Source organism: Macrotis lagotis, chromosome 2, assembly GCF_037893015.1.
Source record: "Macrotis lagotis isolate mMagLag1 chromosome 2, bilby.v1.9.chrom.fasta, whole genome shotgun sequence".
Classification (NCBI taxonomy): domain Eukaryota; kingdom Metazoa; phylum Chordata; class Mammalia; order Peramelemorphia; family Peramelidae; genus Macrotis; species Macrotis lagotis.
This window is the reverse complement of record NC_133659.1, coordinates 8,410,398-8,425,518: the sequence shown is the minus strand read 5'-3', so window position 1 is coordinate 8,425,518 and position 15,121 is coordinate 8,410,398. Positions and strand designations below refer to the sequence as shown.

The window sequence follows — 15,121 nt, the reverse complement described above, 5'->3', positions numbered from 1 at the left end:
GTGTGTGTCCAGGAAATGGATGTATCAGTAAAGAAGGGTTCAATGAGTGCATGGAAGGGTTTTATAGGATAAGGGAACACTATGTGTGCTTTAAGATAGAGGGGAAGAGAAGGAAGGAACCAATGGGGAAAAACAATGAAAAAAAAGATGGAAAAAGAAGTGCTGGATGATGGAGGAAGGAGATAGGTCCAGGGCACAAGTTAAGCTGACTAGGGCAAGACTGGGGCAAAACCATTGGTAAATTCATTACCAGAAAATATATAATCCTTGATTACAGATTAGAAAGAAATTTACAGGAATTGTTAATAAGGAGTTAGTTAGTTGTTTTCTATGCACACACACACACAGAAAATCTGCCATCATCATCTAGTAGAACAGAGAGAAAATTATGATTTGAATAAAAGTGTCCAAAAATTCTAACTGTAGAGTTAAGAGTTAAATGTAAATAGGGTTTAGGGAGAAATGAATAATAATGAATGACATTTCTGTCACACTCCAAGGTATTGGAAGCACTTTGTATCATCACCTCAATTCTGAAGTGCAAGTTTGAAGCATAAAACGGTGCCTAGAATAGTCAAGGGCTAAAAGCCAGTTACCATAATCAGTGATTATCTCCACATGGGTAAATGAGCATATTATCAAATGCGTAAAAATGGAATTGGGCTCCAAATTTACATATACTATGTGATTTAATGTCATTTAAATAAATTTCCAACTTAAAACTGTCATCTTGTTTTCTAAATTTAGTTTGTATTTCTGCAAGAACTTCCCACTTATATGATAATAATTATAAACAGAAGTCCGGGGTCCTCAAAAGTATCTTGACTATCTAGGCCCCAGGGCAAAGATAATCATTGAGGGTCCATGCTTTCTAAATTTTTTCTTAGGATGTAGGAGGATCATAAACTCACAAAGAAATTAAGAGACATTATTTACCTCCTGTTGTCTTCTGTCAAATGAGAAGGTTGAACTTTATTGTTGTCATTATTCAGCCATTTTTCAGTCATGTCAACTCTTCATGACCCTATTTGGGGTTTTCATGGAAGAGATACTAGAGTGGTTTATCTCTAAAACATTGGGCATAAGAGTTGAGGTGGAAGCATTTAAGTATCCCCTATGCTGGGTGCTAAGCAGTATTATCTCTTTTGATCCACCACCCACAACAACTCTGGGAGATAGATGTTAGTATCTTCACTATTTTACAGTTGAGGAAACTGAGGCAAACAGGTTGAATGACCTGCCCAGGATCACATAGCTAAGAAGTGACTGAAGTCACATTTAAACTCAGATCTTCCTGAGTTTATACACTGTTTATACACTGTCACCTAGTTGGCCCACTATGAAATTGCACATTGAAGAGGACAAAAGGAGCTCATCATTTTTCTGCTACAGAGAATACTGATTTCTATCACAGTGTTTTTCTGTTTTGAAAAGAGAAAACAAACATACATTCATGAGCTGAAACTACCCAAAATAAGCCCGATGTGGGAGCTATAATAAGAATGAAAAACTCAGCATTTTTGCAGATTCTGCTTTAAGAATAAACAATCATTTCCACTAGTATTTTTGGAATGACCCAAATTGAACCTGAAAGCAATCTGAATATGAATCACAGCTTTGAAAGCTTCCAGACTTGTAGAAACTATTGCAGAGAACAAAATTATTGGGGTTCATAACGGGGAAAAATAAGCTAATTGTAACTCTCAAGGAAACAGAATGCAGCACGTCAGTTGCCACAGTAGCCGTGGAGAGTCTTCACCCAGAAAAGCAATGAGAAGCATTAGACTTGAACAGGGTAAATCAGACTGGATGAACAGAGGTTTGCCACAATGACGCAAACTGGAAACCAGTCTTATTTTGTAGCTGGTGCTTCCTAGTCAGGGTCCAAAAAAGTCACGGCACAATTCTCTCCTCTATGCGTGTTGGAGGAAGCCACACCAGGAACAGACACAGATTTTGTACTACCAGATGAGAGATTCACCTGATTCTTTTCTGCCGTGTGCTATGGAAAGATGGTTCTTCAACAAAGAATCATTAGGGAATAAGACTTTGCAGTCATAGGCAAAAATATTTGAAAGAAGAAAAATGATTATGTCATAATAGAAGGTTTGAGGTTACTTGGGAGCTATTTGCTGCTTACCAGGGATCTCAACCACTCTGTTGTGGGTAGATGGTGGTTTAGGTATGCACTGCTTCCTCCCATTCCAAACTTATTTTGAGTTTGACAGATCCTGTACTTCCTGTACCTCTGACTTAAAGTTTTCAAGATGAAACTTTTGATCAAGCCATGAAATTTCTCAGATTAGCTTTAAATGTTATTACAGCCTTTTCCAGATTATGTCCTCTCTTGTCCCAACCCTGACTCTCTAACATTCTTTCCCTTTCTACTTCCCATTCCCTATAAAATGTCTGTGTCACCATCATCCTCAAAAAAAAAACCCTTGATCTATCTCTTCCCACTAGCTGTGGGGCCATCTTTCTTCCTTTTTATGGCTAAATTCCTTGAGGAGGTCCATCTGTTTTTGGTATCTCCACTTTTTCTCCTTTTACTCTCTTCTTAATTCTCTACAGACAGACTTCCAATCCCACCATTCAACTAAAACTGCTCTTACCAAACTTCTAATTATCTCTTGAATGCCAACTATAATGGTCTCAGTCTTGATTTTTCTGTAGTCTTTGACACTGTTAATCATTTCCCCCTTGATACTACCCTCTTTCCAAATTTTCAAGACACCATTCCTGTCTCATTATCCTTCTACACATCTGGACATTCCTTCACAGTTTCTTTTGGTAGATCTTCATAAAGGTCACACCCAAACAGTGGGTGCCTCTCCTTCCCCTCTACACTATTTAATTTGGTGATTTCATCAGTTTCCACAGATTCAATTAGCATCTCTATGTTGATAATTCTCAAATCTATTTATTCAGCCTTAACTTCTGTTTTGCCCTCTAGTCTCATATCATCAATTCTCTAATGGGAGTACCAAAATGAACATCTTATTGATGTCTTAAATTTAGTTTGGCCAAAGATGAACTCATTATCTTTCTCAAAAACTCTTCCCCGTTTCTCACTTCCCTCTTACTTTCGAGGGCACTACCATCCTTCTAGTCACCCAGGTTCACAACCTAGATTTCATATTTGATCCCCCCCCTCTCCCACCCCCTCCCATCCAATTAGTTCAGGAAATTCTACACATGCAACATCTCTCATATATGCCCCTTCCCTACTGCACCACTAAAGTGAGTCTCTAAAACACAGGTCTGATCACATCATCCCCAATTCCATGAATTCAAGAAGCTCCCAACCACCTCCAGAATCACATATAAAATCCTCTATTTGGTATTCAAAGCCATTCGTAATCTCACTCCATTCTGTCTTTCTTGTCTTCTTACACCTTGCTCTGCACAATTTGACATTCAGGACCTCACATTTATTCAGTTTACTTTCTGTAGAGCAAATAGACAGGTATTCCCTATCCAAATAATAGAGTCAAGGCAGTATTTTCTCAAAACTGTGACTTGAAATGATTATTTTTACCAGCTTTCAATTTTGCTGAAGCAAAGAGAAGAGAAGGATCCTTTTTCATGATGTCCCTACTAAGGTTAAAATATAGAAGTCTTCGTAAAGCACACACTCAGGTTTGAGCAAACCCATGTTCAGGTCAGATCACAATGAACCTGTTTGCTCATCTCTCCAAATCATATCTCAATCTGACTTGAAAGAAAAATCAATGAGCCCAGTTGTTTGCTTCTTAACACAGCTTAGGTTTGAGGACAAGAACCCAATGGCCAAAGGACTGCTCCATTATTTGCTTTCTGCAGCTGCCTCAGCTACTCTCAACCAACTTTGCTTATTTCTTACATCTTAAATAAAGTTGCATGTGGGAAGCAAACTTGGCAGGTACTCTAATTCTAAACCATCACTTCCTTGTTTCTAAGTTTTCTTCTATCTTTGTTTCTCATATTATCTTATGGGACTAGGAGTTTGATATTCCCAAGTAAGGCCTCCATCATGGTCTTGACCATCAAGGTTTAACTAATCAGATATATGGATCTCATTAAGTTTTAAGTGTTATCTTATCCAGCACTACCATTGATATGTTTGGTTTTGGTATGAGAACATCTAAGACAGTCTAACATTTTTTAAAAGTAGTTATGAGAAATATTAATCATATTTTAGTGAATCACAAAAGAAGGTAAGGGTATAAGAACAAAAGCTTTGTCTACACAAGACCAACCCAGCCAACCAAAAAGTAAGAAATGCAGGCAATTACCTTGTACTTTGAGGTTGTGCAAGACCTAACACTAGTATGACTGATTTCTTTAATCAAAATAAGTGTCTCCTTAAGGTTAATTGGCCAAGGCTATGTCTACAAACAAAATGAAACTTTTGGTTTGGGATAGTGAGTTTTTCTGACTGTAGTTAATAATATGCTTTCTCTGTAATTTTCATGTCATTGAGATCCCACAAAAGCAAAACTTGTGGGGCCTACCCTGCTGTAGGCTGATGACAAAAGTTACCCAATTTGCAATATGATAGAAATTGGGCCTGTTGCTTAACACCATAGCCTGAGGTGATAAAAATGATGTTTAATACCATGAGGATATAACCCCAGAGCTCTGATTCCCAGGAAACCTAGGGCAATAAATTGGGCAATAAATCTAAAAGTTCAAATTTGTACTCTGTTCCCATCTGCCCTGGGTAGAAATAATAGTTTCTTCAGTCAAGAGAGCCAGCTTCTCTACATGTGTCCAAATGAAAGATCTGGTTGCCACAATGTGTTATGTCTCATCAGTACAACCCCAAGTGGGCAACGCTTCCACCTCTCTGACAACTAGCTGCCAGACAGGCCACCAGCTCTTGTCTAAATCCTCCACCTCTGAAGATATTAGTGATGCTAAACCTCCTTCAGTGAAAGCAATATTATTTGCATATCTTCATATTTGAGTTAATATTTCCCAGTTTAAAACTAGGCCTCTTCCATGATAAAATATTGTGTTAGTTTCCATTTGATTTTGCTATTTTTAGAAACCATGGACAGCAACAATTTACTGTTTGGTGCTGATGATACCGTTTCATTCGTTTATTTTACAGGCAAATGGACACAGTTTCGTGCACATGGAACATGAGAAAGCTGTCTTACTCCTGAAGAGTTTCCAGAACACAGTAGACCTAGTTATTCAGCGTGAGCTTACTGTCTAAATATTTTTTATAAATAGTGAAGATTCGTCTAATCAGACCTAATGTTCAAAGATAAATTTATACATAGGAAAACATTTTTGCCAATTGCTGGACCAATGGCAAACATTAGTGCCAAATGTATAATACTGTATGTCAGTACTGATCCTCCTTAAAAATGTTCACTCTATAAATATGACGTTCACGTGGTGATGTATTAGTTCTCATTGTCAGCCTCTGGCTGGGCATTGGTGCGGGGGTTTTGTTTTGTTTTGTTTTGTTTTTTTATCCAATTAGTTTCTTCTCAAAGTGGATTTCCTATAATTTCAGAGCACGGAAGCACACACAAGCTCTTTAAGAATTCCGCTCTCCATCAGAAACACTGCCTCAAAATTGTATATGCCTTTCTATAGAAAATACAGATATAAAGAATTGTAATTCCCATAAAATATTTCTAGCACAAGTTATATGTTGGCATATATTCAAAAAGAATATAGATAAAATGATATTTTCATAAACTAAACACTTCAGATTGAGAAAGAAAATATATCTTAAAATAAGACTTTACTATGTTGAATCTTTTTCAATAAAATACATGATAATGCCTTATGAAAGTAAACTGTACATATGGTATACAGTGTTTATATTTGGTTCCATATTCATTGCTAAATTCTCACCATACAGAGTGAAATGTTTCATAAGTTAGCCTTTCATCTCTGGGACCTGAATATAAAGAGTCAGTAAAAAATTAATTAAACTTGCTCAATGCCTTCCGCTGATCACAGTATGGGCAAAGTTGGGAATGGACAAAAGATCATTGTTGGTAACCATGATTCTCCACAAATATAAGCAGTGAGTGATGGGTGGCAGGAAAGTTGCTTTGTTTTTTTCAGGTTTCGCTAATTATAAATAATAGCCCCTGTGATTCATTTTGCTGTTGGTGTGGAATTTCCTGGAATATTGCATCTGTGGATTTGCTGCTTTTCAGTCACTTCAATGAGTTTGGGGGATGGATAAGCTTCATCCCTGAGAAGGACTGTTTAGCAGAGAACCCATTGATGGGAGCTATATTTGAACTCTAGAATCAAATATAAACTTTAAATGTGTTATCCCAGAGCTGTGGTCTACTGTAAGAGTTATCTCCAAGCTTGCCTTTTGACCAGGGCTAGAGACAGTCCCAAATTCATCACAGCAGCTACTGGTCTAAGGGTTTAAGCTTTTCTATTTTTTTCCTCCAGAAGTAATGGTATGAAACACTGGCATTCCTTTACCACTGGACAAAGAAATGGGCAGGCCAATCGGGGAGCTTGGGGATTTTTAAATTATGGACATTTTATAGTACAAGTGATGGGAAAAACAATCCATTTTATAATCCTTTTTAATATTTCTTTATGTTTTCACTCATTCATTTATTTATTTAAGATGCCCCGTTGGAAATTCTAGGATAAATCTGCAGACCTTGCAGTGTTCTTCTCCTTCTTGTGTCCGCATGGCTCCTTAGGAGCAAACCTAGATCCCCATTTCCTTTCCATGCTGCTGTTTCCCCGCAGTGTGTACATTCTCACAGGTGCGTCACATCCCATGTCACCACAGCTCTGAGGACGCTATTTGTAAATGAACTGTTTTCCTACGTCCAATGAGAATATGTATTTTTGTAGGGTCTATTAAAATAAGTTACTCTCCCAAGAGCTGAAATGGTATTTCTTGGCAAGAGAAGCTGTCACCTGGTCTAACTGTAAGGATTCAATGATAGAACAGTCCTCCTAGAGCCGTAAATAGGCATTCCCTTTCTGACTGATGCCTTATCTGTGCTGTTACTCACCATCATGAGGTCATGGCAAACAGAATTTACAGAGTTAGTGAGGACTACAGAGCTGAGATGGTGGCCTATTGGAAGAGTTCCCCATGAGGAACTAATTGTTTCTGCAACACAATCAAGTGGCAGTTTCTGATGTAATATGCCCTCCAGAGCTTAATTTTCCTTTGCTACAACTCACACGCCTACACCTAGAGCCAAATAAAATGAGTTGTTACTATTTCATGCATAAATCTCTACAACTGTGTTATTCAGTGACCCTTGTTGATCTCTTAGAATCCTTTCTACCAAAAAAAAAAATGAATTCACAAATATGGCCTCATTGGCAGGCAAATCAAGTCTGAGAGAGAAAGGTAGAGTGGAGGAAAGGGTAAGAAAGGGACCTTATGGCCTTCTCATATGACCATCTGGAGCATCTTATAAATATTACTGGCAGATCCTACTACTGGTCCAAGGCCTGCAAAAGGGCTTTTGAGAACCAGAACTCCGAAGGCCCCAAAGTGCCCCTGCTCTATCCTCGCCAGCACTGTGTCTTTCCAGTCAACACCTCTACTGTTGCTAGTATACCAACATTCAAGCCTTCAGACAGTGCCTTGAGTTTATCTTTTGTGTTTGAAATGAGATGAAGAAGAAAAATGGCACCATTAACCCAGTGGAAAATAATTTACCAAGCCTTTACATACGTCATTAAGTAACTTCTTAGTGAATACTGCACACTGGAAAAGGCAGCCAAGAAGAAGGAGTGACAAGGTGGCTCAGTTAGGTTTGGTGAAGGCCATTCATGAATTAAGAAAAATTGGATTGACTCCATAGGTAGTGGTATATTGTTTGTTCAGCAAATGACTGATTGCACTACCTGATACATAGCCATGAGAATAAGCTCTGGAATATTCCAAGATCCAAAAATATAATAATCAAGGAGGGCCTATTTTAAAATAGGCCATGGGAATACTGAAGAAGCAAGTTGATTCTACCTCTTTGGAGTTGGTTTTAATTAGAATCCAGGCCTCTGAGGGGGCTCTGATAATATCTGTGGCAGACAGATTCTGCATTTTGTTAGACTAGTCAATTCAAGAGCAATAGAGTGAGGATTGTGTGGAGTGAGTGAGAACGCTAAGGAAGGAGAACAGAAATCCTGGTGTATTGGCATGGGGTCATTAAAAGTCAAACAATTTTTTGGAACAGGGTTCAAGGCTTATAAGACATATTTTAGTTTTTTAAAAAAATCACCTACAGTCCCTCTTTTTGCATGCTAATCACTGCACATTTTGACATTTTAAGTCACCTGGACTATGATAACTTGAGACATATATAGATACTGCTACACACCTGCCTACATATATCCATCCACCTATTGGTGAGAGAATTGATCATAAATTATTCACACTACTGCACATTACTCTTATATGAATTTCATTATGACTTTTTAAAATGTTTACTTCATTATTGCTCTGAAAATTCATGTCAAAGGATATGGTTAAAGAAACACAACATCCTTATTACTCATCATTTTAGTGGTAAGAATGTCATTGAATGTAATGATCTTGTGCCCTAGATGGAAGCACCAGTCTTCCAGAAGGAAGTATCACTTTAGAAGGAGGCAGACAGAATGATGAGGGAAGAATACAACCATTCCTCATCCCACCATTACCCTAAATAGTAGATAATAGAAAAAATTCATACCAGGAAACCAGGAAGAAAGAACAAGCCCTCATGCCCCCACCCCCATCCCCATTAGCACTGACAGCACTTTTGGGTTGTGACTCTTTAATGTACTCATCATGTAATAGTTGGGTCAGCTAGGTAGTATCTAGGGCAGGGAATGTCAGATCCAGAATCAGGAAGACTCAATGAATTCAAATCTAGCCTCAGGCACACACTAGCTGTGTGACTCTGGGCAAGTCACTTCGCTCTGTTTGCTTCAGTTTCCTCATCTGTAAAATGAACTGGAGAAGGAAATGGTAAACCACTCCAGTATCTCTACCAAGAAAATCTCAAATGAGGTCACAAAGAGCAGGACATGACTAAAAAGCAACTGAACTACAACAACAGTTGTCTTTACTTTTGGGGAGTCTTGATCCCTTTTCCAGAGTGTGAGATCCCTAAGGTTGAGAACCCTCTTTTATTTCAGTTCTGTGTCATCTGCAGCAGTGCTATAGTGCTCTCTGAATACCATGAGATTTAATCAACTAGCAATTTTTAGATATTTCCTATGGGTCAGATACCATTCTAAGGCTCTAGGTCCTTGCCCTTATAGGGTTCACATTCTAATGAAACCACAATATGAAAACATCTGTGTGCACATGAGTATAGAGGAGTTAGAAAATATTCCATAGGGAAGCCACTAGTAGAATGGGAAGGGATTGGGGAAAGATTCTTGCAGAAGTCTGGGAGGCCAGAGGGAGAACATTCCAGGAATGGGGGACAGCCAGGGAAAATGAAGACTTGGTAGATGGAGTGTCTTATGGAGGAATGGCCAGGGGGGCAGTATCCCTGGATCCCAGAGAATGTGGGGAGAAGGGGCAAGAGCCTTGAGGGCTTTCAAACTAAATAGAAGGTTTTCCATTTATCCCTAGAAGTTTGCTCCATGAAGCTGCTGAAATGCATTAAGTGGAGGGGAGGTGAGAAGGAATGACAAAATTCATATCACAATATAGTTGACAGCTTACCCCATGGCTACTCTTTACTGACTTAATATTTTGCAATGAATTTACTTTCAGAGAAGACTCCCAGAATTTTCCTACTCCATTGCTAATGAAATTTCTCAGTTATCTTGCATATATTTATTGAAATTCTTGGGCAAAATGTCTTTGGTATAGACCTATGTTTTGTCTAGGAAGCTGCTTGTACATAGGTGATGCTTAACTCAGGAATCAAAGCTGCCCAAACCTATAAATGTCTCTCCTTCTGGTCCTTTGAGAAAGTTGGATTCCCCTCTTGCCCACATACATACTTTGTAGAACTCGTTCTAGCATTCTCTAAGTGAGCCTCATCCTCCAGTTGGGAATTAGCTTTTGAGGAAAATCAGAAAACTAGAATAGTCCCAAATGAGTTTCATTCAACTGTGCCTCTAATGAATGTACCAAATTATGGCGGTGGATAGCAATTTCAAAATGAGAAACAGGTTCCCTTCTAGGCCCACTTCTCTTTAGGCAAACGTGTTCCCATTCTATTGGTGGAATTTTCCAAAGACTTCCAGTTGACTGCTACATACTAAACTACAACTCATTTTACTAATATTTATAACATAGCCACTTGCAGTATCCAATAGGACTTTTGGAAACATTAGGACTCTAGGTCTTCAAGCTGGAAGGAACCTTAGGAAGACTCAGCATGACTATGCAATGTGGAAAGGTTTATTGGCAAACATTTTCACAGATTTTAGTAAAGGAGTAAATTTCAGGGAAATGATAAAATGAGAGCCTCCAATGACTTCTGATAAAAGTTCATTCAAATATCTTAGCCTAGGGTTGACTATCTTGAATGCAGTTAGTCATCATAAATGCAGTTCCTATCATCTGCACTGGGAGCAATTCTGCTGGAAGTACAGGAGCAAGGCTCAGGAGAGAGAGACAGACAGACAGACATTGGCAGGGTCCAACTTTAGGATTTCTTTTTTTTTTTTGCATGTCAAAAGTATTGCCCAAAGAGTAGGACCCTCAGATCACACACTTCCTGGTAGCACCTTCAGAGTAGAACTGGTCCTGGGCAGTTGCCAATAAAAGTGTTATCTCTGAAGCCATGCATGTCTTCACAAGTTTCAACCTGCCTTGGGTTCCAGGCCATTTTTGAACAATTTGCCTTATTCTGATAGTGACAGTAACTCAATAATCATAGATGATGACATCAGCACCCTTTTCAACAGTTAGGAGTTGTGGGTGGGATAGGCCTGAACCAGGGGGAAAATGTCATCTTTATCAAATTGATTTTCCAAGAAGTCAGTTATCCCATTCAGATTTGCCATTTCTTCCCTTGTCTTAGATCAGAATTGTCCAGACTATATTTTTTTAAACTTAGTTTTGTTTTTGACAGAGGCAGCATGGTGGGATGGATAGGGTGCTATGCATAGCCAGGAAGTCCTAGCTTCAAATGTTGCCACCTTTATTTGGAAACAAGTCATTGAAACTTTCAGGGTCTCAAGCAATTCCTCAGATTCATCTCTGAGGTCACAAACTAGTTGTTTTGTGGAAGAAGCTTCCCAGGATGATAAAATCATAGGACTCGGTGGACAAACTGAACCAATGCGATTTGAGCTGGAATCAGATTCTTGCCTGGGAGCATCCTCTCTCCCCCCTTCCATAAATACTTAGACTTACTTTGCAGAAAAAGGATCCCTAAACATTTGGGCTACAATATCCATGGTAATAATCACTAGCATTTATATAGCACTTTAATGTTTTCTAAGCACTTTACCAATATTAGCAAACTTTATCTTAACAACCACCCTGGGAGATAAATACTATTATTATCATATCCATTTTACAATTAAAGGAAACTGAGACAAATTGAGACAAAATGACTCGCCCAGGATCACTGAGCTGCTGAATATTTCAGGCCAGATGTGAACTCAGTTCTACTTGGCTCCAGGTCCCACACTCTGTGCCAACCAGCTATAACACACACACATACACACACAGCCCCACATGTTAACAGTTTAATAAAGAAAATAGAATGCTATACATATGCTAAGGATCTATTAATTTGCCTCTGAAACTTGCCCCAGCCATATTCTCTTTTCAGGGCAACAACAGTCAACTCCAATTCAGTATAGTTTTTCCTTCCTTCTCTCATTTCTTCCTCCCTCCCTTCCTTCCATTGATCCTTTCCCTGTAGCTCATTTCAATAAACAAGCTTCTTGCAACTGTTGTTTCCTTTTACCAAGTATTAAGGTCTTATCTCCACAAAAGCTGATGCTTTTGACTGTGCTTTGGGATAGCCCCTGGGCCACAGTCCTCCAGGACTTGGCTAACAAGCTAGCCAATCCCACCCTATGCCTCCCTCGAGTCAAGAGAGTCAGTATGAAGTCCATCCCCTTAAAGGGCTCTGAACCTTCTTGGGCAACACAAGGACCAAACTGGTTTGATTAGATCTTTCCCCCATACTCCTCTGAGAATTGAGTCAGAATATGACCTGTTCACTTTCAATTATAAGGGGAATGCATCATGTACTATGGAGCAAGCTTTCCCCATAGCTGGACAGCCACATGATTCAGTGCCTAGGACAGTGCACAGACCCCTGCTTGCTCACACAACCCACCCCCCTCTCTCTCAGTAAGAGAACCTCTACTGTTCTAATTAGATCTCCAAGCAAACTGGCCCCAGTCTCACTAAGATGTCACCATAAATCAAATCCTCTTGTTTTCCAAGAAGTCAATTATCCTGTTCTGGTGCGCCCTTTCTTCCCTTGTCGTAGAAAATTTAATCATTTAAAACTAATGGACTGATTGGTGGTGCTTTCTCTGAAAGCTACTGTTGAATTAAGAGTAATGAGGGGAAAAAGTAAGAGTAATGGGACCTCTTCCTATTTGAAATGAAAAATCTTGTAACTTCCCCCCCTTTTCATTTTCATGATAGGATTGGGATGCGTGGGGGTTTTCCTTTATTGTGGTAGTGTGAAAATTGTTTATGAAGTGATTTCCACAATTGGCTTGATTTTGTGGGATTATCATTTTTCATTCATTGTGGTCCTCCTTAGGCAGTTAAGGAGGGAGGCTGTGAAGGGGAAGGTGCAGAGGCCATGGCCAGCATGTGAATCCACAAATGAGAATTATGAAGACTTCATTGATTCATTCTTTCAAGTCAGTTTGGCTAGAAGGCAAAATATGGGGCGGGGGGGGAGTAAGGTGTAATCAGCTTTGAAAGGGGTGACAAGAGTCAAATTGTGAAGGTCCCAAACTTCAGAGTTTGTATTTTATCTTCATGGGTAAAATGAGAATGATAAGAATAATAGTGCCTATCCCATAGGATTATTGGGGATCAAATAAGATGCCACAGGTGTAATCTTTTGCACCATATGAATGTTAGCTGGAGCTAAGGATGGTGGGGTGGGAGGAGCAGAGCCTATGAGGGACAAGAGAAGACAGATGCTTTTGGAAAAATCACTTTGGCAAATGCGTGAAGGTTGGATTGGAGTGGGGCAAGGCTTAAAGCAGGAATTTCAATTTGAAGGTTGTTCTACTATCTCAAGCAACAGTGAAGTTCCTTCAGCTGCCTTTAGGCAAGGGTCTGAACTAAGAAAGCCCCCATAGGAGAAGAAAGGAGCAGCTGTAAGAATTACACATGGAATGCCCACAAGCCTGAGCCCTGGAGATCTCATACTAGACTAGCAGAATGTTGCTTGTCATTTTTAAAATTTTTTTTAGGTTTTTTTGCAAGGTGAATGAGGTTAAGTGGCTTGCCCAAGGCCACACAGCTAGGCCATTATTAAGTGTCTGAGGCCGGATTTGAACCCAGGTCCTCCTGACTCCAGGACTGGTGCTCTATCCACTGTGCCACCTAGCTGTCCCCAAAACAACCATTTTCAAATCAGTTTGATTTTGATTTTTTTAAAAAATGGAATGGAACCATTTCATGTAAATAGAACAAAGACTCTCACAAGAAACCTCACCAATGACTACTGTATTTCAATTCACACACTGAGTGATGGGACAAGAAAACCATTAGAGAGGAAGCATCACCAGATCGCTGTTTGTCTTCTGAGGAGCATTAGCACATTAAGCAATTATTTTTAAACATGGAGAGGGGTTGAGTTAGAGATTCATCTTAAACCTCTAGAGCAGCTGCATCTAGGTAACAGTCTAGTTTCCTCATAGCCAATAATATCAGAAAAACAATATGCTGTTTTGGCATGAACCTGCCAGGATCTTTTCCAATCAAATTTGGCCTGCAGCACAGATCTACTGAAGAAGTAGGCTGAGGTTAAAGGGGAAGGTGGGGAGAAGGGTCAGATGCACAGTAGAAGGAAAGAGAAAAGGAAGATGAAAAGGGGGGGGGGAGGTAGAATTGATTCTCCTTCAAGCAATTTAACCGGATTCTGAAAACTAGCAGCTTTACTAAATAGTACTCTGATCCCCCGACCCAATCTAGGAGGAAGCTGATGAATATTTAATAATCAGCTCTCAAAAAAAAGTCTGCAGCACATTTTTAAGTTTAATGTGCATTTTCTTTATCACTATCTTAAGTTTATTTAGACAATCAACAAAACAACAAATGAAGCTGGGATCCGCAATTTGCTGATTTCCACCAAGTTCACACAGAAAATTTAACAACAGCCTCTTGGGAGTCACCACCTCACCCCCATGTGTAGGAACCCTCATGAAACAATCCCATAAATTCCTTCTTTTACTCTTCCTTCAGCTCAATAAATGCCATCTGCAGGCTAACCTGAGAAGCTACTTGGATTCCACCATCTTCTTCCTTTGGGCTCTTAATGACCTCTGATTTCCTTACTGCTCCTCTGAAGGGAAACAGATTTTTTTCCCCACCCACAACCAGATAAACTCCTTTTAGAAGTTGGAATTTACTCTAGGCCTAGAGTCAAGGTCTATGGCTGCTCAGATCAGGAAGGTGACTGCTGATACCAACCTAGACAATTCCAATTCCAAAAACTGGTGAAGTTAGCATAATTAGCCAACATTGCCTCCATCTTCTGAACAACTGGTCGATTTGAGAACAAATCCACAAAGAGAAAAATATATGTGGGCAGGATTCGGTTTAGATGGAATATGTAGTAGCTGATTAAACTGACTTTTTTTTCCAATTGTTTTCACACAATATAAGACATAAATAAACTGCAGCCTTGGATGGTTATTCTTATCCCTATACCTGTGTCAGTCCTCAAACAACCTCCATCCAATTCCCTAAGATGACAAATTGAGACCAGAATGTGTGTGTCCCACTACCTTAGAATCACCTCACCCACTAATGTAGTGAAGGACGTGCTTCAAAGACTTGTAATTACATTGAGAGTGAAGTTAATCACACAGATCACAAACAAATCTGGTGGAGATTTGCCCTGAAAAGGAATTCACCTGCCTCTTAAATGATCAGGGACCTCTACAGACCATTCCCATGTGGGGACCCGTCTGTAATTTTCATAGGCACAGAGAGAGACAAAGCTACCACTTC

General features: G+C 39.4%; 1 protein-coding gene across 1 annotated transcript in view; it reads left to right on the top strand.

Moving 5' to 3' along the window:
* The window catches only part of LRRC7 (leucine rich repeat containing 7), a 594,014-nt gene extending 581,189 nt beyond the window's left edge, over positions 1-12,825 (top strand). The window contains exon 27 of the mRNA XM_074221205.1: positions 5,096-12,825. Within this exon, the coding sequence (XP_074077306.1) occupies positions 5,096-5,203 (108 nt within the window). The 3' untranslated portion in view covers positions 5,204-12,825. The remainder of the gene's footprint in view (positions 1-5,095) is intronic.
* Positions 12,826-15,121: the final 2,296 nt, after the last annotated feature.